The 26,776-nt window shown below is 33.9% G+C and overlaps 1 protein-coding gene across 4 annotated transcripts; it reads left to right on the top strand.

The window, feature by feature from the left end:
- Positions 1–2,383: 2,383 nt before the first annotated feature.
- On the top strand, positions 2,384–26,776 carry LOC134281286 (phosphofurin acidic cluster sorting protein 1-like). 4 transcript variants are annotated; one of them, XM_062763764.1, is made up of 22 exons: positions 2,384–2,520; positions 2,673–2,760; positions 5,559–5,648; positions 5,761–5,883; positions 6,988–7,141; positions 7,419–7,588; positions 8,358–8,420; positions 9,998–10,152; positions 10,575–10,626; positions 10,899–10,958; positions 12,840–12,983; positions 15,200–15,304; positions 16,004–16,110; positions 16,254–16,408; positions 19,586–19,696; positions 21,073–21,175; positions 21,435–21,477; positions 21,786–21,825; positions 22,122–22,269; positions 22,509–22,753; positions 24,603–24,710; positions 25,511–26,776. In XM_062763764.1, the coding sequence occupies exons 1-22, from the start codon at positions 2,414–2,416 to the stop codon at positions 25,624–25,626; spliced, it is 2,487 nt and encodes an 828-aa protein (XP_062619748.1). In that variant the 5' UTR covers positions 2,384–2,413; the 3' UTR covers positions 25,627–26,776. The 4 variants fall into 4 exon arrangements, with proteins under 4 accessions (XP_062619748.1, XP_062619749.1, XP_062619750.1 ...); XM_062763765.1 differs by lacking the exon at positions 10,899–10,958; XM_062763766.1 differs by lacking the exon at positions 12,840–12,983.

Here is a 26,776-nt window from a genome sequence, read left to right as displayed (position 1 = left end):
TGAGTTTTTGAAATATATTTTTAATCTAAAAAGTACTACTCCTAGTTATATGGTTTATGGCGAAACAGGTTGCTTCCCTTAATTTTTTGTATATAACAGTGTATTCAAGAATGATATCCTATTGGGCAAAATTATTGGTAAGCCCTGAAAATAAGATTGTTTATGTTACATATAGACATTTATTTAAACAGTTTTGTTCAGGAAGTCATATAAGAATCATTGGATTTTATGTATTAAGAATATACTCGATAGCTGTGGCTTCTCAAATATATGGAATGAAGAGATCTTTTTAAATATTAAATGGCTGAAAGCTATAGTTGAACAACGTGTTAAAGATCAGTACATACAGAAGTGGAGAAGTAATATGCGCGATTCGACTAAAGGTCTTAAATATAGTATCTTCAAAACAAAATTTGGATTTGAAAAATATTTAGCCTTACTACCAAAAAAGTTTAGAACAAATTTAATTAAACTAAGAATAGCAAATCATCGTCTTCCAGTTGAGACTGGGAGATGGTTTGGAATTCCCAAAAATGATAGGCTATGTAATCATTGTAATAATGGACAAATAGCTGATGAGTATCACTATATTTTAGAATGTAAATTTTTTTCCGAATGTAGAAAAAAATATCTTCCTAGTAAATTTTGTAATAGACCATTTTTTTTTTCAAATTCTCAGAACTGTTGTCATCTGCTGACTCCAAGGTATTAATTAAATTTTGTAGTTACATAAATAGAGTATATGAAAAAGTCTTACCTCCATAATTATTTTTGTTTTTACTTCATACGAATGTATTTCCGCCATTTCACGTGTTTCTTGTATATAATTTTTTGTTTATATTGTACATATATTGTTGAACCTCATGTACCATTTATATGGTTTGAGCGAATAAATTGAACTTGAAGTTGGAATTTTAAATCGAAAACTGATCTTTTTTTCAATTTTCTAGGGCCAGGAGGGCTATTAAAAATAATTATAAGGAATGTTTTGTTGTGGAAACAATGAAAGAATATGTTAGGAACACAGGTTATTTTTTTTAGTAAAATTTTATATTCATATTGATTAACATAATGAAAAAAATGTGTACAGTTTTAAAAATAACAATTATTGAAAATAAAAAATAAAATCCGAGCAAGGATAAAATCTAAAGATTAATTTTACCTGAAACAGCGCAATTTTTTTTTGTATATATTGCGTAATAAATGTTCAGTTTTTTTTTTGGAGAACAATATATTGACAGAGGCACTGTAGCTTTCCGATCTGTCAATATATTTTTTTCAAAAAAAATTCTTTTCTCCTCTATCAAGAAGAGCTACAGTTCAGCAACTATTTAATTATAAGGAAAACAGAGAGTGGTATTTTTTGACAGTTTTAAAAATATTGAATAGTTTTTTTTTGTGCAATTAAAAAGTGTAATATATTTTTTTTCGATATTCATGTTTTTTTTGCAAAATGAAATTGAGATACATAAATAAATTGTATTGTATTTCCATTTTATACAATTTTGATTGGGACTATTTATTTTCAAATTTTAAGATTTTAAGATAATTTACTTCCATAAAATTTCCAAAATACCACTCAATTTCTTTTTTAAAATATTATTTTCTAACATTTTGTCTCTAGGTAAATTCTTATCCGAAGATTTAAGAATATTCAGAATTATTATTTCCAGCCGTGATAAAAATATTAAGAAGGCCTTTTTTCGGCTTTTTGATATATTTTATTAGATATCCATGTTGAGCATTCATTAAAGCAAAGTAACTCTATAAACAGCTGATAGAAGCATCAAAATTTACATTTTTTCTTTGAAAATTTGGGAGGTTGATCGAGTCCTGTAAAATAATTAAAAGAAATGGGAAATGAATAAGAATTAAAATATTGGTGTGGCTTTTCTAAGATGCGTGGTGTGCTAGTTTAAAACAGTTTCTTTAAGAATACCAATACATAATCTGCCCGGTTCTTCTCGGATACAGCAGAGTTTTGGACCCCCCCCCCATCTTTTTTTTTCTTTTAAACGTTACTTTTTTCAGCGTAGACGATAGGAATGATAGGAATGATAATTATATTCTTTCTTCTTATTATTTTTTTAAATTAAATAATCTGACCTTCACTGGCAAAAGAATAAAAAAACTGTAAACTAGTGTTTCAAATAAAACAAAGATTTTGGAACTGTCCAGTGGCAGCTGATTGTTTTCTGAACTTATCAAAACTACGCGGTTTTAAGAAACTTGTAAAATTCCTCGGAATTTTTTAAATTATATATTTAACATCTTAGAAAAGAAAAACCACTCATTTTGATCTATTATAAGGCTACAGAAAATATTATGCAGAAAAAATGAAACAGTTTTGGAACGAAATATCTTCTTCTCGAAGTCATTCAGTGAGCATGCGCAAATTTAATTAAAAATAAACATGGCGGAGAAGTCTGCCAAAACGATGGGGATCGGCACAAAACCTGTGCCTATGAAGTTCTTCGCTGTTTTGGAGGTGGAAAAAACAGCCCCAAGTTGTATTCCAAGGTATTTGCTTGAAGTTTTTGGGCGTTCTCTGTACATTGTAGTTTTGATCTTAAAATCACACGCTTTTAATTTTTTTCATGTGCGCCTCTGACACTGACAGAAGGGTGGGAAAAGTTGAATTATTCTGTACCACTTTTTCGATCGGGTTTCAGGTTGTGTACCCTTACGCTGAGCAGACTCATCATACATAAACCACTGGAAAATGATCTTAATTCCGTGATTATTGCTGTTAAAATGCAGGTGAGAAAATGCATAAGAATATGCGAACTTTGCCAATGATGTAGAAGTTAAATTGATCCAAAGCATTATGATTTTTTTCAAAATAATTAATTTGCTTTTGTATATGGTTTGAATACTGGTCCTGGTAGCTGAGTCAGTAGAGGGCCTGACCAGTGTAACAGAGTTAAAAGTTGTATATAGTGAGGCCACGATCCTAGTATCATTGACTAGTTGGTTAACCCCAAAGCTCAGTCGGTGTTCGGTAGAGCATTGGATTTTAAGTCTGAGGGCTGTAGCTCGAGCCACAGTGTAGACTCTCCCTAGCTTATCGGTCATACTAGTGATTCAGGGGTTCCAGGTACGATTCCCGGGCCAGCCACACATCTTCTTGGACGATGGGCCTGGGTAGCTCAGTATGTCAATATTAGGATAGAGTATCTGACTAGTGATGCAGCCATCTCAGGTGCAATTCCCCAGTCCAACCATACAATTTCTTTTTCTGTTACACTTTACATCAAGAGTAAGTATTTTCACCAAAGCTAATTCTAGATTATGTTAAACTTCCCTCAGTACTTATTCTATTGCCTCTTCATGGAACTCTGTTTACATTTCTTTCTAATTAGCTTATAGGTAAGGGCATTTATTTAATTTAGAGCCCAGAACAGACAAATATGAAATTATTCTTTTAATAACAAGAGTAGTCTTCAAACAAAAAAAAAACAAAAGGTTAAACTTTGTTGTCTGTGGTGTATTTTAGTCACAGATTCAAAACACTACCCTGGTTTCTGATAATTTTCCAATAACTTCCTACTACTATATATACCTTAGGCAACAAGTGAACTTGTATGGCATACATGTGATATAAGCTCAGATAAACAAGGAATGATACAATCAGGAAGTAGTCCTTGTTTCCTGCAGGGGAAAGTTCATTGTCTCCATATATTCACCTAAATTAATTTCACACTTTCTGCTTTTAGCTAAAAGAAAAATATTTCTGATTTTAGGCAAATTATTATTATAAATAAATATTGAGTGAAATGAATTAATTATGAATTTAGTAGTAACAAAAGCAAACACTGCATTTACTCCTACTGAGTCTTGAAAAGTTTATTATGAGACTTGTACGTCTGTGTTTGTCCCTCCACCCCCACACACCCACCTTCTGAACCATAAGGATATCTCTTCTGTCTAGTGGAAAAGTAATATATTCTGAACTGCTGTCTAGTCAAGTATGACTGTAGCTTCTGATTGTAGTTATAGTCATATGATTACACTCAAGTTATAATTAATGTCATAAATGCTCGAATCTTTTAAATATTCAACTTTGTTCTCATAATAATATTAAGTTAACCCCTGTTTGAGGACAGTGAGTCTCTCTGTGACAACTTTGTTTTGTTTCAAATCAGAGAGAGTTATTGCTTTGTAGTGCTTAACATATACAAGGAACTGCAAAAGAAACATTATCACACTTTTTATAGGCCATTGAAATCTTAATATAAAAATAGCTTTTGACATAAACTAAGTACAAACATGTAAGTCAATCAGAAACTTGTCTTCTTCTACTATATTCTAGCTCAGTTGCTGAGTGGGTTATATTTGGTGTAGTTTTACACCAATTGATAAATATTTATTAAGTACTCTTAACATTTAAAAAAAGATGTCTCTTTGTTGGGTACCAGCAAGTGGTGGTGTCTCAATATGAGCGAAAAATTCTCAAGAGCGATGTTAAGCAACATTTAATCAATCAATCAGTCAATCATTTCCATACTTGTAGGGAAGGTACATCTAAGCATATTTAAAGTTTGTTTTTTACCAGTTAAGCATCAGATAATTTTGCCTTCATTTTGTGGAACTCTTGCTGTGTTCTTTTTTTTTTTTAAAGCAGGTCCAATTTCCCAAGTAACTATGAGCCCTGCCTTGGTTTATAGTAAAGATTGATTGATGCATCTTGGGACACACACAAGTTTAAGATTCTTTTTTTTTTCCAGATGTACATGTTTATGTATTGTTGATTCTGTAGTGATGAAAGTACAGTAAAACTCGTTTAGTACGAACACGGATATAGCGAATTCACGGATACAGCGAAGTTTTTCTGGATCCCCGGCAAAATTTTAACAAATCTTTGCAAAATTTTATGTTTATAACGAACTCTGATATAACGAATTTACGGATATAGCGAACTGATTTTGAGTCACGTTGAGGTTAAATATAATGAAATTTACATCTTTTATAAAACGAACTTTCAAAGATCTCAAAATTTGATAAACTGAACTGACTTTATATTCTTTTAGCATTTGAATATAAAAATTCAATTCATAATAAAACCTTAGTTATCGAAAGTATGTTTTGTAGTATTTGTTTCCCTAACATATTTAGTAGAAACACTTGAAGGAAAACATGCATGTTGCGAATTCGCTATATATGGTTATACGAATTCGTTATACGGATATAAGGAATTACGGATATAGCGAATGAAATTCACAGGTCCCCAGGACTTCGCTATAACCGAGTTTTACTGTAACTGGATCGTTTGATATACTTTCATGTTTACCTTACCTTAAGGGTATACATTTGTAAAAATTTCTTTATTTATAAAATTCTCTTCAAATTTGTTACATGTTAAGCTAAAACTAGTGGATTCATACACTGACATTAAGGAAGATTTAAAATCTTATGTCTCTTGAGTAGATTTGTTTGACAGGATCAAGTCTCTTACCATCTCCCAAAATAAAAATCCCTGTTTTCCTGGAATAAAAAAAATTACAATTGAATAAATCAGATTTATTAACCTAAAATAATACTCCTTCTTTCCTTTGTAGAATTCTAAGAGAATTTTGAGATCAAATGAAATCATCGTACCACCAGGGGGACTACTGGATACAGAGTTAGACCTCACATTTTCTCTTCAGGTTTGTGAAGGAAATTTCCTGTGTGTTAAGATATCATTTTGTTGAAGGGCAGTATATAAGTATGTATTATCAAGTGATAGAACTTATATCCAGTTATTTTAATTTTTTTCAGTATCCACACTATTTAAAGAGGGACTGCAAATTACAAGTGATGTTACAGAGAAGGAAGAAATACAAAAACAAGACAATTCTAGGATACAAAACCCTGGCTGTGGGTCATGTCAACATGACACATGTAAGCAAAACACAGTCATATAAGCAAAATATGTCAACATGATACATGTAAGCAAACATGTCAACATGAAACATGTAAAAAAAAAACACATCAACATGAAACATGTAAGCAAAACATGTCAACATGTAAACAAAACATGTCAACATGAAACATATAAACAAAACATTCCAACATGAAACATGTAAACAAAACATGTCAACATGACACATGTAAACAAAACATGTCATCATGACACATGTAAGCAAAACCCAGTCATATAAGCAAAACATGTCAACATGAAACATGTAAGCAAAATGTCAACATGACACAGGTAAACAAAACATGTCAACGTGAAACATGTAAGCAAAACATGTCAACATGACACATGTAAACAAAACATTCAAACATGACACATGTAAGCAAAACATGTCAACATGTAAACAAAACATGTCAACACGAATCTCGTAAACAAAACATGTCAACATGAAACATGTAAACAAAACATGTCAAAATGAAACATGTAAACAAAACATGTCAACATGTAAACAAATCATGTCAACATGAAGTGTGAGCAAACCTGTCAATTTAACACGTATAAGCAAAACATGTCAACATGATACATGTGAGCAAAACATGTACAGTGAAATAAACTGGTGGTCTTACTTTCTGTGTAACGTTTTACAGAGAACACATGATAAGGACCTGTCCCTGTACAGTGATATAAACTGGTTGTCTGACTTTCTGTTTTAGGTTTTGCAGAGAACACATGATAAGGACCTGTCCCTGTACAGTGATATAAACTGGTGGTCTTACTTTCTGTTTTAGGTTTTACAGAGGACACATGATAAGGACCTGTCCCTGTACAGTGATATAAACTGGTGGTCTTACTTTCTATTTATAGTTTTACAGAGGACACATGATAAGGACCTGTCCCTGTACAGTGATATAAACTGGTGGTCTTACTTTCTATTTAAGGTTTTACAGAGGACACATGATAAGGACCTGTCCCTGTACAGTGATATAAACTGGTGGTCTTACTTTCTATTTAAGATTTTACAGAGGACACATGATAAGGACCTGTCCCTGTACAGTGATATAAACTGGTGGTCTTACTTTCTATTTAAGGTTTTACAGAGGACACATGATAAGGACCTGTCCCTGTACAGTGACCAGAAGGACAACACAGAGAAGCTGGCCACACTGGTCATGTTACAGTTGTCCAGTCAGCCGGTGGACCACACAGAGAACGGTCAGAGGAAGACAACATTGTCAGATGTTGGTGAGTTGTAGATAGGTCACATGATACAAGACTTATTAGTGGCAATTACTGCTAGGTTTTGTTGTAGCATCTAAACTTAATTGAAGGAAAACAATTCATTGGTGTGTGTACCTTTGTGTATGATTGGAATATTAAGTTTGAAATCTTACTTTGATTTTATAATGGGTGTATTATCTTTCTGAAACAATAAAATTGCTTATTCTAATAAGATATAACACAAAGTTGATGCTTTTAATAAAAGTACAAAAAAAGATAACTTTGAAAACCCTTTTTATAGATCGTTCGCCGGATATTGACAATGAGTCCTACGATGAGGATGATCAAGAAGAATGGTCAAATGATGACATCAGTGATCCTGAGGCTTTGGACGAGGACGGAAGGCTGAGGGCAAGAAAATCGAACCGAGCACAAGCCCGAGGTGTAGCCACAGCCAGGGGGAGAGTCAGCGTAAGTCAGGGAGGGGGATATTGCATGCATGGTCAATATAAATATCGGGGTAGGCCAAGAAACAAATCTTTAGTTTCTCAGGTACTGCTTCTTCAAATAATGCAAAGGGGAATAACTCAATTTTCTTCGGAGAATTTAGATATTTCCTTTTCATCAATACAGTAAAAATGTTCTTATTGAATACTCACTATATTTCTTGTTTAACAATGTTCTTATTGAATACTCAGTATGTTTCTTGTTTAACAATATTATTTTAAAAAACATACTAAATTTCAAATAATTAAGAGTACAAAAAGTAAGCTTTTGCTTTAAAATAAAAATTGCTTGTTACATTTTAAGCTGTGTAAAATTGAAATTATGGTTCTCAGGCCCACATGCATCAATTATGTGATAAATGCAATGCAGTTTATATCATAATAATATGCATGTATTGGGTAATTTTTTAAAATGTTACACATTTCTACATAATGGTGACCATAGATTTTTCTGTTATTTATTTTGAAAATTCTAAAAATGCCTATCAAAAAAGATAAAAAAAAAAAAACCCAGAGAAACTGTAATTTCAATTTTACTCGGCCCTCTGTAAAATTTTTGGCCCAAGAAACTAAAGACTAATTTGTTTGGCCTTTTGGAATTTATTGAATGTTGAGCGTTATTGTAAGCACAATATAATATATATATGTACAGTGGCTTATTCACAATTCATTATCACTTAGATTAGAAAGATATGGTTGGAAAGGTGTGCTATGCTAATTTCTTTGTTTTTCAGCAACAGAGGAATTTTAAACAGAAAATTGTATCATTGCTTCGAAAATTCAAGATCACCGAGGAGGTTTGCTTATAACTCAACACTTTTAACTCAACACTTGCTCTCCTTTTCTTCCTGAAGCTTATAACAGATAAATATAAGTATAACTCTGCAGTCTTTGTAAAGGATGGAGTCTGATTTAGTGATTAAGGCCTGAAGACAACTACTAGCCCTTGTTTTATTGTGTGCACACACTACTAGCCCCCATTGCATTATATGCACACTGTGTGTTCACAATAATTGTAGTTGGGGTACATCACATTCATATAAATTTCTGACTTCAATTCAGTTTAACAATTCAAGGGACAGAACTCAGAAATCTGTATAACCAGGATCAAAGTTATGATAACTGAGTCCTAGTGACAGTCCTTGACACTTACATCAAGATTCTTGTTAAAGAATAGATTATGATTGAGGTAAACATGGTTTCTGTTAATGTATTATCCACCCTCTCAGGTTGCCAGCAAAGGACAACAAGGCTTGGGGGGAAAATATGACAAGACAAAAATAAAAATATATTACAACATGCTTTTACATTTATAATAGTCTCAAGAAAGCAAATTTTTTGCAAGTATATTTTTGATAGGACTGAAAACTATAACTAGCAGCCAGTCCTGCATGACTAGGTTATCTGACTGTCGAACACTGCCCGTATCTCCATTTTGTTTTAAGGGAGCCGACTATAGTTTTATTGTGTGAGAACTACAAAAGCCAAACTCTTCAGTTTGATACCATATATAACTTACATTAACTTAGTGTACATGCAAAGTTTGGGGGAAATCTACCGTCCAGGTATTTTTGAGGGACCGTCTCAAAGTACAGGTACATTTACTGTAGGATTATATAGGAAAATGCCAATTGTGAGCAATTTAAAGTAAATTATACAAATACTACAATAGACATTTTGTTCAAACTATAATATATGATGTGTAATACTATATTATACAATATATGTAAGAAATACAAATTCTACCGTCTTGTTTCCAAAGGAGGCATCTCGAAATGCAAAAAATTAGCAAATATTACTATTTTTATAGAGTACTACAAAATATGACGTACACAATGAATTCACATAAAAACATAATAAAAATATTGGACATTTTCTCAAATTTCTATGTTTTAAATTTCAAGAGCGTATGGTTATTACTTTTTCTTAAATAACATTATTATAACCCCTTTCTTTAAGAGATTCAGTTTATCATAACGTCAAAAACACACTGTAACGATGTCAACCTACCTATCAATTGCAAATCCGGGTAAAAAATCAGTTATATCAAATTGTAATTACATTTTTATACGTATAATTTCTTAATTTTGTTCAATTTTAATAATTAAGTGAAAAAAGTTGCATTAAAACAGTAAAGACGCTTCATTTTACTATGATGCGCCGAATATTGCGCAATGGAAACTATAGTCGGCCCCCTTAAAACTAAAAGGCTCCATCCTTGTAATTTTATCAAGTTTCTCATAACTGTAAAACAACTAAGCTTTATATACCTACTATTAAGCTAATAATTTTTTGAAAGGATCTTTGATTATACAATTAAACTTTTAGGATGCTTATCATACAGAGATATTAAGTTGACATGATTATTTTACAGTCATTAGACCCTGAAGAATTTCCCGACACAAATCAGGACCCAAACGACGACATCGAAGACTTAATCGACGAGCTGGCTGAGAGCATGAGTGACAGCGGCCAGGAAATGGACCCAGACGCTGTCAGTGTAATCTCAACCCCAAAACCACGACTCAGGTGAGTTTGTTATCTCATATCTAACCCATGACTCTGATGAGCTTGTGATCTCAATGCCAAAACCAAGACTCAGGTGAGCTTAATATCTCAACCCCAAAACCATGACTCAGGTGAGTTTGTTATCTCATATCTAACCCATGACTTGGATGAGTTTGTGATCTCAATGCCAAAACCAAGACTCAGTTGAGTTTGTTATTTTAACTTTTAGAACAAGACTCAGATGAGTTTGTAATTTAAACAGTCCAGACCCAACCCAGACCAACACTGGTGTCATGATATTTATTATCCACCAGAAAGAATAAAAAATTATTTCATAATAAGAATTTTGTTTCATAGGAATAAGAAAATACTGCAACATTTATTTTGTTATTGATACATAATTTAAATTAACTTCTGATAATCCATTTATTTTCTTTTTGTAGACCATTTTTCCAAGGCCGAACAAGCACAGTAGAACCAGATGACAGTAATAAGGTAAGGCCACCAGCATAGACCCAGTGAGCATGCCCAGTAACTCATCGTCATCCCGTCATACCGCATCAGTTTATTTCTTTATAAAGCTTCCTTGGTTTATTTTCTACCAGATAATACTTCGTAATCCATTAAAGCATGTGTTATAAGAAGTAAGGTATATAGATCTGTATTAATCTCGGACTCTAGTCCTGTACTCTAGTTGTCAGACTGAATGTTGTCTGCCAGTGCTTCAGAGCTGGATGTTGTAAACAGCTGTTTGTTTGTATACACAGGACCCAGATAAAAATAGTGATGATGCAACCTCCATCAAAAAGGAGCCTGACAGTGTAATGGTAAGTGTAAAAAGGTCAGTCTTCTCACTGGGCCTCATTGATTGGTATTTTTGTCTTGATTTTTAGTATTTTTACTATGTGTCCCCCTCGGTACATTTTTATGATCTTTTTCTACATTATTCTTTTAAAATTTTGTAGCACTTTTTAAAATCAAATTCAAAAAGTGAAATGATACTGCTTTACACATTATGATTAAATAAATATAGCAGAATGTATTATACTTTTTTTTCAAAATAGCCGCACTCCCCCCTTATTAATATCAATAGTTCCTTAAAGATAAATTTGATATATTTCATACACAAGTGATTTTTTTTCTCAGACAGATAAAGCAGCTATGTTTATGACACAACATCAAGATTCATTTTATCACCACAAATAAATTATAAACCAGTGTTCTGAGGTGTAACTTTCATATCCCCTTACCCCATTTATCTGTAATCATCTAAGCCAACTAAATAGACAAAATTACAAAAGAATTCTCCTCAACTGATTAATAAAGGAACATTTTTGGTTGGCATTATTTGGTGATTATTATAATTTCCAACTTTGTGATTTTGATTTGGTACACTTTTTCAAATATTTTATTGGCATTTGGTCTGTCTAGTTTACAATTTTTATGAAACAGGAGTTGGATTAGTTTTCAGCATGCTGTTTACAAGACCTGTTGGTCATATAAGATTAGGCTTCATTGTCTACAGTACTAAAAAATATATAGCATGATGTAAATCATCTGCATTAGAAATCTGTACAGTATTGTAGCTTTGTTTTGTATAACAATTTTACTCTCACCTAAGAAAGACTTATTTTATTCATGATGTGCATATGCCCTCAGCAATTAAAAAGAAACCCCACCTTTTCCAGTATTGGAAGACATACATGTTTATGTATACTGTAATCTTACTTATCTTATATTGTATGTCACATAAACAATTCTGTAGCAAGATGGATTATTAATCATAACTTGTTTTTTTTATTTGTATACAATATTTAATTGAAAAAAAGTTCTTAAAACAAGTACCTATAAACATATTTCCAGATCCAACTTTAATCACATTTGGCTGACAGACAATTCATACATATACAACTATAGATTGATGTTTTTGATAGGAAGCGGGAAGGGAAACAACTAGATAGTTCATATCCATTCCTAACCATTGGCCATTGTAAAGCATTTATGCTGCATTAGAAGAATTGCTCATCTAACATACCAGTATTGTTGTGTATATCCTGTTTTGCGTCAATGTTTGCATGTTTGTGACGTATTTTGTCTCTGTTTGTGTACCATATACTGAATTTTTGTGTTTCTAATGTTTTTCCTGTTCCTCTTATTTATTTGACTTCTTCTGAGGGTCTTTTAAACAAATATTTTTGGTTATAGAATCTATAAATATAACTTTAGAGAACCCCTGTAGCCTGTGTACCCCTCAAATTATGATTTTTTTTCTCTTTTTTCTCCCCATTTTTTCTACTTTCTTTGATTCACTTGACACCGTTTTTTCACTTGTATATTTGAGCACCGGTTGAGCTGCTGTTTTTAAACAATTTATAGTTTAATTATACAATCATTTAATATTATTTATAACCCCAAGTAATCTGTATGTATATATTTTAGTTATAATACATGACTGCCTCTCACATATTCCTATTTAAACTAAAGACTAATCATCAAACTTTTATTGATTGGTACAGGATATTTTCTATTTTATTGATAACAGTAGGTTTTTTTTAAAGATATAGAAAATCTTGTTCAAAATCATTGGCAATTGATTGTAACAGTTGTAAAGTTCTAATATGTACATGTTTTACCCAATGATAAATTGTCTAGTTGTAATTGATATTCACAATGCCTCAATAGTAAATGTTAATTTTTGACGGCAATAGGAAAAAGAACACGTAGAAGATCACAAATCTTCGCCTGAAACTAAAGGCAAAATAAGTCACGGCCGAAGTCGATCGTATCGAGAGGGAAAGCACAATAAAGGGGAGCGACACCGCCGTCACAGTACGGGTCTAATTCACGGATCGGTTAGTAGTACCCCGGCCAAGGAGCATGAACTAACACACAGTGTATGTGGCCTGAGGCAGTACAGCTAGCCTGATATAGACAGATTACTTACATGTATCTTATAGAACACAATATCTTCTGTACCTCACACACTCCTAGGCAATCTTGCTAAAGCCTTGATCAGCACCACTGTTCTTTTTATAGCTCTGCCATGAAGGGGGTATTGGTGACCTTGGAAGTAAAGGGTGGTTGTTTTTTTTTTGTCTGTTTTGCATGTCCAGAATTTGTTGGGATCTGTTAAATTGTTTTGTGTTTATGTAATCATAAGGCTGAAATGAGCTCTTCTGATCTGTGTTTGTCTTTGTCTGTTGTCAAGTTCTACAAATATATTGACTTTTTTCACCTTACTAACACTGTCACTGAAACAATTTGACTTGATTCAAAAAGCACAAAGCTTTATGTGGAATGTATACAGAGGAAAAAAAACTGTCGTAATATTTGGTTTACACAAAACATGCTTTCTAGCATCATTAAAAGAAGTCCACCCTCACGATTTTAATGGTTTAAAGTACAAAAACTGCATTTATTTTCATTTGATATACTTCAAATTTTCCAATTATTGCAAAAAATGTATAGGTCACCATATTATTTAAGATAAGAAACATAAATAAACAGAAGTGTATTTCATCATTAGAAAATCGCACATTTTTTGTAAACAGTATTATGAAAAATATGTAAAAACTGCTTAAAATGCATAATTCTGATGCTGAATGTTCCTAAATACTTCTTACTTATAAGATATGATTGAATTGTGAATATCAGGGAAAGTATTTTACATTAGAAATACAATAAAGCAAATGAGACCTTAGAAGGAGTTACTGCCCTTGTCAACATTTTTAAAAGATTGAATACTTGATTAAATAAAGAAAATATGCATTTTTTAAATTCTTTTCTGTTGGAAAGCATTTTTCCAAAAGATATTGTTCTATTAGGTATGAATTCAAACTAATTACAGTTTTTGCAAAAACCTATGACATCACAGGAGGGTGGAATTACCTTTTTTTTAATGTACATTTTGTTGGGGTTTATTTTGTCCTTTTGATCAAAATTGTAAAGGAATAAGGGAAAGATCTTAGGAGATTTATACTCAGGTGAGCATTGTTGTCCATGAGCAAGCATAAAATCTGTCATTAAACATGATCTGTTTTGACATGCTGGCAAAGAAAAACAGCCATCTTGGTGCTTTGAGTGTGTGGTAAATTTGTTAATTTGTATAGCATGCTTTTAGATGTGCTAACATTTGGGTAGTTGCTAATACAAAATGGGAGTAGTGTTTATTTATAAAGTATATAAGTTTCTTTATTTGCTTTATGTTGTATCTTACTCAATCTGTTTTTCACCACACTTCATGTATTCAGAGATGAAAAACGTAAGCCAGCATGAAGACTATTTTTTATTCCAGCCACATTTTTAATACATTTTTTCTTCAATTTCTGTTTTGTTTTTTCAGTCATTTAGAATTTGCTTCCTGTCTCAAACAAGATCTTGCTTCAGTTAAGTTAGTGATGAGTGAAATTAAACCCAAGTTTTACTTAATGTCCAACAATATAACAAACTTAATGTTCAGAAGTAGACTAGATAATACCCAGATTCATTTGACTGACACCTGCCAGCATTTTTACTTGAGTTAAGGACCTTGCCTTGGGGTCTTAAAACTTAGACGAGCTCACTTTTGATCTCAGTCTCAATTCTTCACTATATGTTCCTTTGGTAAAAGTGAGACTGAGATCAAAAAAGAGCTTGTCTAATTATTATGGGCCCTGTGTTCTGATTATAAGGGTGAGTGTTTACAGTGTATTAATTTTTACTAGTCTTTTGAAAAGAGCTTTGTTGCTGTGCGATTTTACTTTAAAACATGTATACCCAAAAACCTATAAACCAGAATTGTGATTTTATGTGTCACTTTTAATCAAGAAAATGTTCAGATTTTAAAGATTGTGTGTTTTATATATTTTCTCTGCACTGCTTCAAGAAATGACTTTTTTCATGTATATTCTGGCATGGTAACAATTTTCATCAACTTTTCTCTTGCTGCATTTAGTATCATATGTCAAAAAAATTTGTAGATTTTCTTCATGTGTGTCATTAAGACTTAATAAGGTAGTAATATTAGTACATGTAATCTGCTATACGTTTGTTTTGTACTCTGAGTTACATTGTGATCTCTCTACTCCAGCCTCGGAAAGCTCTGATGGAACAGTTAGGGGTGGTGTTTGGGGGGTCAGATGACAATCTACCAGAATCTGTAATGTTGGTCAACACCTCAGAATGGCAGGGACAGGCAAGTATAAATATATGTAGAGGTGCTACATGACCTTGACACTAGTGTTTGTTATTCAAGGTCATGACTTAAACAAATTGCTATAACTTTATTGCATAGTAGATTAAATCTCAAATTTATATTAAGTAAGCTGAAGGTCAATGAGAAATGACAAGGTACTGTATACAGGGAAAATTTCGCCCCCGTTTTATTTTCGCCCCTTTCGCCCTCTTCCTGAATGGGCGAATTTAAGACGGAGCGAATTGAAATTACACAGCATAATTTCTTAAACAGAACTATGATTGGGCGAACTTAAAATGGGGCAAACTGTTTGCAACTGCTAAAGGGCAAAAATAACACGGGGCGAAAATAACACTGTATACAGCATTGATAAAATGTACTTAACTTGAAAATAGTAGTTCTGTACAGGAGTTAAATAGTAGTTCTGTACAGGAGTTTAATGATAAGATAACATTGAAGGTCTGGTTTTGACAACTGCAAAAACATAAGCTCTGAAGGGCTATTTTCAGACTAAAGGATTGACCTTGTATTTGTTGATTTGTTGCAGTAAGATTGAGATTGACCTTGTATTTGTTGATTTGTTGCAGTAAGATTGAGATTGACCTTGTATTTGTTGATTTGTTGCAGTAAGATTGAGATTGACCTTGTATTTGTTGATTTGTTGCAGTAAGATTGAGATTGACCTTGTATTTGCTGTAGGTGTTTCATCAGAAGCTTCAGGATCACAGTCATAATGTTATATGTACGTGTGGAGAACCTGACGTTAAGGCCTCCATTAATGCTCTAGTGTCCAAAATTCAGAAATAGTGAGTACAAGTAGCATGATAAAAAGTAAATGTAACACAAGATATGGTTACTTTAGCTGTAAAGATGAATGAATCTTAATTGTAACAGTAGGTGTGCTCTGATTGGTTTAGCTGTATCATTGTCTGTGTTTTGATTGGTTTAGCTGTAACAGTAACTCCAAGGCCCCGAGTGCTATCAAGGTGTGTATAGCGGGGAGTGATAGTTATATTAACACAGTCCTCAGACCATACGTCGAGCAGTTCTCAGCCAAACCTCCAGACTGGCAGACCTATGTTAAGTTCCTCATTATACCATTCGGTGAGTCTAATATTACCAGAATCATACCATTCTGCGAGTCTAATTACCAGATATCAAATTTACTGACTCTAATTACCAAAAAATCAAGTTCTTTAGTTTACCATGTGATGAGTCTTACTACCAAAAAGCAAGTTCTTATAATACATACATGTTAACCTATTATGATGAAAAAGAGGGAGATTCAGACCTCAAAAGCGGTAGCATTGCGCGCGTGTTGTTTAACGCTTGGATTATCGATATCTTTCATGTAATATACATGTATATTATAAGCCTTAAATGAAATCAGGTACCTACACTAATTAATCTTAAATATCAACAGCAAAGAAGAAGACAGAAACACCTTAAGTTTGACATAAATTGTATAAATTCAAATATTTTTCATGCTCATCATTTTGCTTGGATTGGCTGCTTTACTTAGCCTTTTGAAGAGTGATCTTTGCTGAAATAGCCTAGAAGCAATAATTCTGAATGTTCATTCAGTTTTTAAACAAAACAAATGATAAAATGGTTTAATCTAGATCTAAAACAAGTTCGTATCTTTCGTTATATAAATCAGATTTCCCGCGATGATCGAAAACGAAAGTAGAGATGTGCCACATGGCTTGGTCAATCGAGTGATTTCTATTGACTTTATTGATAAAGTTGTGAGCTTCTGTGCTTTTAAAGACGATCTCAAATGTTTTCTTCTAATTCTTAAAAGCTGTATCTCCTTTTTCACGGCAGGGATGTTGATTAATTTATCGTAACCAATGTAATCACTGGTAGTCTTATGTTGTTGTCGTTGTCAAATCCGTGCTTGAAATCTATGTACAAAAAAAGCGTTTGTATGATTCCCAGTCAAATCACGCGATATCTAGCGAGATTTTATGAGAGTGGCTTCAAAAATGGATACCCAAGTGAACCAAAAATACTTTAGACGCAACTTTTGTAGAAAAGCGGTAGATTTCTGAATTAAATCGGTAGGCGGGAGATGGAGTGAAAAAGCGGTAGACTCCCGCCTAAATCGGGAGAGTTAACATGTATGTATAATATGTTTGGTGAATGTAAATACGAAACATCAAGTCCTTTATCATGTCTGTGGGTCATACTAATATAAAGTTTGGTGGGAGTAAATTCCAAAAATCTTGTAAGTAAAGTTGTCAAAAATGTTCGGTTCTCATGAAACACTCAATTTTCACAAAAATTTTTTTTGTATAACTTCTACTTTTTAACTGTAATTTTATGTTTCAGTATTACTTCATTAATATTCTGAATACAGCAAAACTCGTTTAGTAGAAACACGGATATAGCGAAATCACAGTTAAAGCGAAGTTATTTTGGATCCCTAGCTATATAAATTTAATGTATTCCTTATATAGAGAATAATACATACCCTTTTCCATATCACATCCTGTATCAGCCCGAGACACCAATATCAGCCAGATCTCAGGCTGATACAGGATGTATGTGGAAAAGGGTATGTATTAGTATATTTATTACAGACTTAGTAATAAAATACAGCATGCATTAAGTTGAGAAGAAAATAAGTAAATAATCATGCATGGACTTCTTACATACATGTACATGGTCTATTGTCTCATACGATTTGGGTTTGTTTCTACTTCTATTTCAATGCACTCGATCAGTAATTTGAAAATAATCTTTTATATGTATTTGTAAATTAAGATTAACTTTATTTTCAAAAAGTTAAAATTCAGAGAACATGGACCCACCAAAAATTGTGTATGATCACAAGAACTGTTTTTGTGGTTTAATTTACTGAGGGTGTGATATTGACCTCACAATAGCCGTATCAGCCCTGCAGGGCTGATATGGATTTGAAGGGCTGATATACTGTAAATCACTTTTTATTCGCGAGAACTTTATTTTCGCGTAATTTCGCGGGAGGGTATGCTCGCGAAAATTTCATTCTCGCGTATAATTGAATTCCTTAAGCTTATATAGAGCAATGACCACAATTCGTGAAAATTATGTCTCGCTAATAAAGAGTCAATGACTCTCTCGCTAAAATAAGGTGTCGCGAAAATTAAGTGATCTACAGTAGGTTATCAACCCCGCAAATCCATATCAGCCCTGCAGGGCTGATACGGCTGTTGTGACGTCAGGCATATCGCATATGCAAAAAACCTGTATTTAATACTAAGTGTGTAATAAATGGATATAATGAATTACGGATATAGCGAAGTAAATTCATAGGTCCTTGTGACTTGGTTATAACCGAGTTTTACTGTACCTGGTATTACGTTACCTGATATTTATAGAACTTGTACATTACTTGAAAGTAGTGCTGGGTATCGCGACGGAAAAATCGTATCGTGATATATCGCAATATTATATTTTGTATTGCAATATATCACAATATAAATATTTAATAATATTTTGCTTTTCGTAAAAGTTAAATGAAAACACAAACTCAAATTACATGTATTCTCGAGTTCATATTCTAATATTGCCTGATCGCGTTATGTTGGCGCAAGCAGCAAGATAAGTTTTTTTGTTGGCACAACTTGTAGAATTCAATTAATTGTAATACTCAGATTCAGCTTTTAAATTAACATGAAGGGGTTTCATATAACAGTTGTCGTCGATTCTTTTTTGAAAGAGACATGTCTCTGGTTTCTGATCACACTTCACGTCGCTTGCCGCCATATTTTACCTTGAAAAGGGCAAATAACTCTTTTTGTAACAATTTATAGCATATCGAATCCGAACCGGTATTCACAAAAAAATACCGCGATACGTATTGTGAAGAACAAAATCGGGATACACCGGTTAACCGGTAATATCGCACAGCACTACTTGAAAGTGCCCAAAAGTGTACCTGATATTTATAGATTTTGTACATTTCCAGGCTCCAGTTCTATAGGGAAGTACATAGACATTTTAGACAGTACTGTAGATCACTTAATTTTCGCGAAACCTTATTTTCGCGTGATAGTCATTGGCTCTTTACAAGCGAGACAAAATTTTCACGAATTGTGGTCATTGCTCTATATGATCTTACAGAATACTATTAAACGCGAGAATGAAATTTTCGCAAGCATATTTTCTCGCGTAATTACGCGAAAATAAAGTTCTCGCGAATAAATAGTGATTTACAGTACTTACAGTGCTCTATGTAGACAGTACTTACAGTGCTTTATGTATGTGATATTTATAGATTTTGTACATTTCCAGGCTCCAGTTCTATAGGGAAGTACATAGGCAGTCTAGACAGTACTTACAGTGCTTTATTCCTGGACCAAACTTGGAAGGATACATTCGAAAAGAATGATGCCCCAAAACTGGGTAAGTTACTAATCATTGAATTTTTTCAGCTGTTTACTCCCCTCTTCCCTACAATAGTTATAGGTGCTCTACTACCACACATGTGGACATTGCTTCCTGTTTCAATTCTTGAGAAAACTGTCCTTTTAAGAATTATACATTTAACAGTTTTTTCCCTAAAGATTATAAATATTAAGCTTTTCTTTACAAATCTTTTGCCAGATTTTTCAATAGTCGTTTATTTTACAGTGGATTATCTCCCTGTGTAGGCTCTGCATTGTTAGCTCACCTGAGCCGAAGGCTCAAGTGAGCTTTTCTGATTGAAATTTGTCCGTTGTCTGTCGTCATTGTTGTCATAGTTGTTGTCGTCGTAAACTTTTCACATTTTCATCTTCTTCTCAAGAACCACTGGGCCAATTTCAACCAAACTTGCTACAAAGTATCCTTGGGTAAAGGGGATTCAATTTTGTTCAAATGAAGGGCCACGCCCTTTTCCAAGGGGAGATAATTATGAATTTGAGAAAAATTAATTGCATTTTTAAAAAATCTTCTCAAGAACCACTGGGTCAGGGAAGATTAAACTCATGTGGAGTTATCCTCCAGGCAGTGTAAATCTAAATTTGTTAAAATCATGACCCCTGGGATAAGGGTGGGGCCACAATGACCGATTAAAATTTTACATAGGAATATTTAGGAAAAATCTTTTAAAATATTTAAAACTCTTCTTCTCAAGAACCACTGGGACAGGAAAGATGAAACTTATGTTGAATCACCCTCAGATAGTGTTCATTCAAGTTTGTCCAAATCATGGTCCCCGGGGGTAGGGTGGGGCCACAATGGCCGATCAAAGTTTTACATAGGAATATATAGACAAAAAATTAAAAATCTTCTTCTCAAGATTCATAGGGACAGGAAAGATGAAACTCATGTGGAATCATCCTCAGATAGTGTAGATTCAAGTTTGTTCAAATCCTGACCCCTGGAGGTAGGGTGGGGCCAATATGGCCGATCAAAGTTTTACATAGGAATATAAAGGAAAAATCTTTAAAGATCTTCTTCTCAAGAACCACTTAGACAGGAAAGATGAAACTCATGTGAAATTATCCTCAGGTAGTGTAGATTCAAGTTTGTTTCAATCATGACCTCTGGGGGTAGGGTGGGGCCAAAATAACTGACCAAACATTCTCAAAGGAATACATTGGAAAACCTTTTAAAATCTTCTTTTCATGTACTTCAAAGCCATGATTAGTAATATTTATGTAGAATTATCCTCAGGTAGTGTAGATTCTAGTTCTTCCAAATCATGATATGTGGTTTTTCCTAGCTGATGTTCTCAGGTGAGCGCTGTGGCCCCTGGGCCTCTTGTTTGAGTTTGGAATGATTGATTTCTATTGTAGATTCTCAAGACGTTATAAGCCGAGTGTCAAAGTATGTGAACTGTTCAGGGTCAGTGGTTCAAATCCCGATCGCTGAAGCCATGGTCATGTGTAGAGCCAAAAGGTAGGGACTCTGAAAAACATTTTAAAATTGATATAGGTGTAACATTATGGGATATTTAGTCAATGGTTAGTGTCTTAGAACATAATTAGTCAATATTGGTTATAGAAGGTTTCGTGTTTCCCAAAAATGATAATTGGCAAAAAAAATTGTTCTATGGGGAAAAAATGTTAAAACATGAAGTATATTAGAAGAAAATCTAAATTAAAAAGAAAACCAACACATCTTTCTTTCTCAGATAATTTATTGGTTTATTTTTCAGTGGTGAAGAAGATTCATCCCAGATATTGATTCCGTTCATTAGTGTAAGATTTATTGATTCAGTTCTAACTTGTACGGATGGAGAAGCAAATAAACAAAGCAATTCAGTATTTGTTTATCTTTATTTGGTTAAAAAAAAATGATAAACAATTACATTTATATGAATTTGTCGTATACCTGAAAGTAATATCTTCAAATAGAATTATCAGCAGTTTTGCCTTCAACAGGGAAATTTTAACATTAAAATTAATGATCTCAGAATTTTTTTTATTTTTCATGAAGCTTTATGTATTTGAGTTGTTTCAGAAGTAAATATTTTTAAAGTGCATTTTGTCTTTTTTTTTCTCTCCAGGAGGTTAAGATAGGCAGTTGTGATGTTATGAATGCTTCCAGTAAGTTGTGTATTATCAGATTTATTTTAAAATTAACTATAGAATTTAGATAATTTATACTTTAGGTATCATCTTACATGTATATTTATTTTGATAACACAGTGCATAGCATATAATCTTGTAATACCAAAATGTAATCTTTACATACATTCAGCACTGGCCACAGTTGTGTATGATGGAGCCCAGTAATAATTCATGACGTGCATTGGCATTTACTTTGAGACATGCCAAGCATATATACACCCACAGTACATGTATTTAACTTTTACTGGAGAGGAATGTTTTTGATTTTGTAGTGGACTTTGAGGACACGGGGAACACCCTGGTCAATTCTCCGTCACTGTCCAGTTCTCCCCCCAGTAACATGTCCACCCTAGACAAACCCAAGATGGACTTCTCCACGCCCCCCAGCTCCCCCAATGTCAGTGTCGCCTCCAACACAAGGTATCAGCCAAGGACTCATTTATACTCATGAAAATTACAGTATTTTGATTTTTGAAAACAAATTTTATAACAGTAAATTGTTTCTTTTTATGATGAAAGTTTTGAAATGGTAAGTGCTTTTAGTAGATTTGATTTTACTGATGCACTAAAATAAAAAGTACTTCATCCATACAATATGAAAAACTATTTTGTGTCATATGTCTAGGGGGCACACTGTAGCTGAGTTGTTCTATTTTTAGCCAGAGCACCTTGCCCCCCACCCTGGTCCCCTCAGGTGAATTTCTGGAACTGCAGGTGGACTACTGGACGACGGCCTCTAAGTCTGAGAGCACCGAGAAGACGGACAAGGCCAGTAAGAAGGACAGTAACAAGTGTACGCTGAAGACGACGTTCCGCTCCCTACAGGTCCAGAGGCTGGCTCAGAATCCCGTCGACCTCACCGCGTTCTCCATGGTAGTGGTGACCAAAGAGAAGAAACACATAAGTAAGTGAGACTCCTATAGACTGAGGGGAGGGGAAAAAATGCATCTCATAGGGAAATATTTCTTGAAACCCCCTCATCCATTCATTCTGAGTGTAAAGTTTCAAATCCAGGCAGTGGATAATTTTATGTTTATCATGTTTGTCTTCCTACCACTCCTCTCAATTTCAGAGAAACTGTTCCATGTATTGTTTACTGAATGTTTTACATAGATATTATAATAGTATCTCTTTGTTAGCTCACCTGAGCCAAAGGCTCAAGTGAGCTTTTCTGATCACAATTTGTCCGTTGTCTGTCGTTGTTGTCGTCGTCGTTGTCGTCATCGTGGTTGTTGTAAACTTTTCACATTTTCATCTTCTTCTCAAGAACCACTGGGCCATTTTCAACCAAACTTACTACAAAGTATCCTTAGGTGAAGGGGATTCAAATTTGTCCAAATGAAGGGCCACGCCCTCATTCAAGGGGAGATAATTGGGAATTAATGAAAAAATGGTGGTATCTTTTAAAAATCTTCTTCTCAAGAACCACTGTGCCAGTAAAGATGAAACTTTTGGGGAAACATCCTCAGGTAGTGTAGATTCAAGTTTGTTCATATCATGACCCCCGGGGGTTGGGCGGGACCAAAATGGCCGACCAAAGTTTTACATAGAAATATATAGGAAAATACTTTAAAAATCTTCTTCTCGAGAATAGCAAAGCCACAATTGATCATATTTATATGGAAGCATTCACAGGTAGATCAGATTCAAGTTTGTTCATATCATGACCCCTGGGGGTAGGGCGGGGCCAAAATGGCGGACCAAAGTTTTATATAGAAATATATAGGAAAATTCTTTAAAAATCTTCTTCTCGAGAATAGCAAAGCCACAATTGATCATATTTACATGGAAGCATTCACAGGTAGTGTAGATTCAAGTTAGTTCATATCATGACCCCCAGGGTTAGGGCGGGGCCAAAATGGCCGACCAAAGTTTTACATAGAAATATATAGGAAAAATCTTTAAAAATCTTCTTCTCAACAACCACTGGGCCAGGAAAGATGAAACTTATGTGGAATCATCCTCAGGTAGTGTAGATTCAAGTTAGTTCATATCATGACCCCCAGGGGTAGGGTGGGGCCAAAATGGCCGATCAAAGTTTTACATAGGAATATAGTGGAAAAATCTTTAAAAATCTTCTTCTCAAGAAACACTGGGCCAGGAATGATAAAACTTTTGTGGAATCATCCTCAGGTAATGAAGATTCAAGTTTGTACAAATCATGACCCCCGGGGGTAGGGTAAGGCCAAAATGGCTGATCAAAGTTTAACATAGGAATATAACGGAAAAATCTTTAAACATCTTCTTCTCAAGAACCACTGGGCCAGGAAAGATGAAACTTATGTGGAATCATCCTCAGGTAGTGTAGATTCAAGTTTGTTCAAATCATGACCCCCAGGGGTAGGGTGGGGCCAAAATGGCCGATCAAAATTTTACATAGGAATATATAGGAAAAATCTTCTTCTCAAGAACCATTGAGACAGGAAAGATGAAACTCCTGTGGAATCATCCCCGGATAGTGTAGATTTAAGTTTATTCACAACAAGACCCCCAGGGGTAGGGTTGGGCAAATAACCTATAAAAGTTTTACATAGGAATATATAAAGAAACCTTATGATATTTATAGGGAATTATTCTTAGGTTGTGTAGATTAGATTCAAGTTTGTACATATCATGACCCCTGGAGGGTTTAATTTCAAGCCCTCCCCCCCCCCCCTCTCAGTAAACTTTCAGTTCTGATATGATCTGGTATGAGCTTTTTCCTAGCCAATTGCTCAGGTGAGCGATGTGGCCCCTGGGCCTCTTGTTTGTAGTTATGAGGCTGGGGAAGAAAGCCAAGGAGGGAGAATCTAAGAGTCAGATTGTGGAGGGGATAAATCGACTGATCTGTACAACCAAAACACAAAGCTACTCTCTCAAAGGTAAGACACATAACTGCTCTCTCTCTCTCTGAGGTAAAACACAAGAGATACAAAATATGATTGGTATCAGATTCCTTATACAACTGTAGTATATATGTAATGGTACTTAATTTGCTCAAATTAGCTCCACCATCTGGTAGGAAATGTCATCACTACAGGTCTAAACAAGATGTGTTTGTGAAACACTATGCGCCTGGCGGCAACAAAGTTACAAAAAACTATTTTTAGCATATAGGTCACAGTGAAGGTCACAAGGTCATTGATATTAATGTCATTTGAAGAACTTTAGTAGTGGAGTATGCATACCAAATATGAAGTCTATATTTCCTATGGTTCAAAATTTATGGCAAAAGTTCGAAAATAGTTATTTTTTAGCATTAAGGTCACAAGGTCAATGACTTTGGTGTCATTTGTATGAGCTTTATTAGTGAAGTATGCATATCAAATATGAAGTCTCTATCTCTTATGCTTCGAAATTTATGGCAAAATTTTGAAAAAGCTATTTTTAGCATGTAGGTCACAGTCAAGGTCACAAGGTCATTGACCTTGGTGTTTTTTGAAAGATCATTATTAGTGGAGTATGCATACCAACTATGAAGTCTCTATATCTCAAGGTTCAAAATATATGGCGAAGGTAAAAGTTTTCAGCAGACAGACAGACAAACAGACAGGACAAAAACAATATATGCCTCAGATCTATCGATCCGGGCGCAAAAAAATAATCTTTTAGTCTATTCTACTGATTAATCTTGTTTTAAAAGCTGATGCCTTGCTATTAAAGATTATCCTGTACTTTACAGTTATGGTGGATGGGGTTGAATGGACAGGAGTGAAATTTTTCCAGTTGTCCACGAATTGGCAGACCCACATAAAACATTTTCCGATCACTCTCCTAGGGAACCCAGACCCTATCTGATTTCCTCAACCCGCAGGTCTTACAGTCTCTAACCACCAAGGTGCAACACCCTGGGAAAATTCAGATGGAGATGTTTTATATATCAGGGCTTCCCTCTTTTACCAGAGAGTTTTTGTAACGACTCATTTTTTTTCTATTGAGGATAAGCTAACCTTGACCAGCCATACTTACTTGATTCATGACAAAAATTTGTGATTTTCACAAATGACTGAGTTGTTTTTGTATTCGTGTAGACAAGTGCCAGCAATTATTTGTACACTGGATTTTTAAATTGTTTTGACCTTGCCTCTTATTTTAGTAAACACATTAGTCATAAAAATGTATTAGAATTGTACAAGTATATTCCTATTATAAATAATGTAGGAATATTTTCCAATCAAATGATTAGTGTCGTACATCATTTAGATTAATAGTGCTAAAATTACTAACTTGTAAATCAGTGCATCCTGTTGTAACTGTGAGATGGGTGCTGTGTAGAAAGCAAAGCATATTACATCTGGATTGGTTTTCACACTTTGAGTAGGTCTTTCCACGTGACCGTTTTTCTGAGGTGCCTAATTATAAGACTATGTCAGTGAGTTGTCTCAATTCCTCTGTAGGGAGTACAAATAAAACTAGGCCAGTATAGAGTTGTCTCCCTGTCGTTGTGTGATCTGGTCTGAATAACCTCAGTATTGTTCTGACTAAGCTCTAATATTGTACTTAATTAAAAAAATGTATTAATTTTGTATGAAGTAATTTATTGTTTTATTTGTGGTATCCATTTAATTAGGGCATGTTCAAATTTAAAATTGTATTAATATGTGTGTATATTTAACCAAGAACAAAACTTGTGTACAGGAAAATTAACCAGTCCATTTTTGTACATGTAGTTTTATACATCGGAGTTTTGTAATACGACCCTACTTTTGTAATGTCTGTGTTGTTCTGTATACATGTATCTATGATCTGGGGATGCTCCACATTAATATACCGGTACTCGTGTGTAACATGTTGTCGTAGAGACGAACAACAAATTACGTGTTGTCGAAGAGACAAACGACAAATTATGTGTTGTCGTAGAGACTAAAGACAAATTACTTGAGGGCTAGACTTGGATCTCCTTATTTAGGGTAGTTAAGATATAGCAGCATCACATTTCATTCTGGTA

The sequence above is a fragment of the Saccostrea cucullata genome, unplaced genomic scaffold (assembly GCF_032062105.1).
Source record: "Saccostrea cucullata isolate Sc308-1 unplaced genomic scaffold, CSIRO_AGI_Scuc_v1 ctg214, whole genome shotgun sequence".
Lineage (NCBI taxonomy): Eukaryota > Metazoa > Mollusca > Bivalvia > Ostreida > Ostreidae > Saccostrea > Saccostrea cuccullata.
This window is presented reverse-complemented; position numbering and strand designations above follow the sequence as displayed.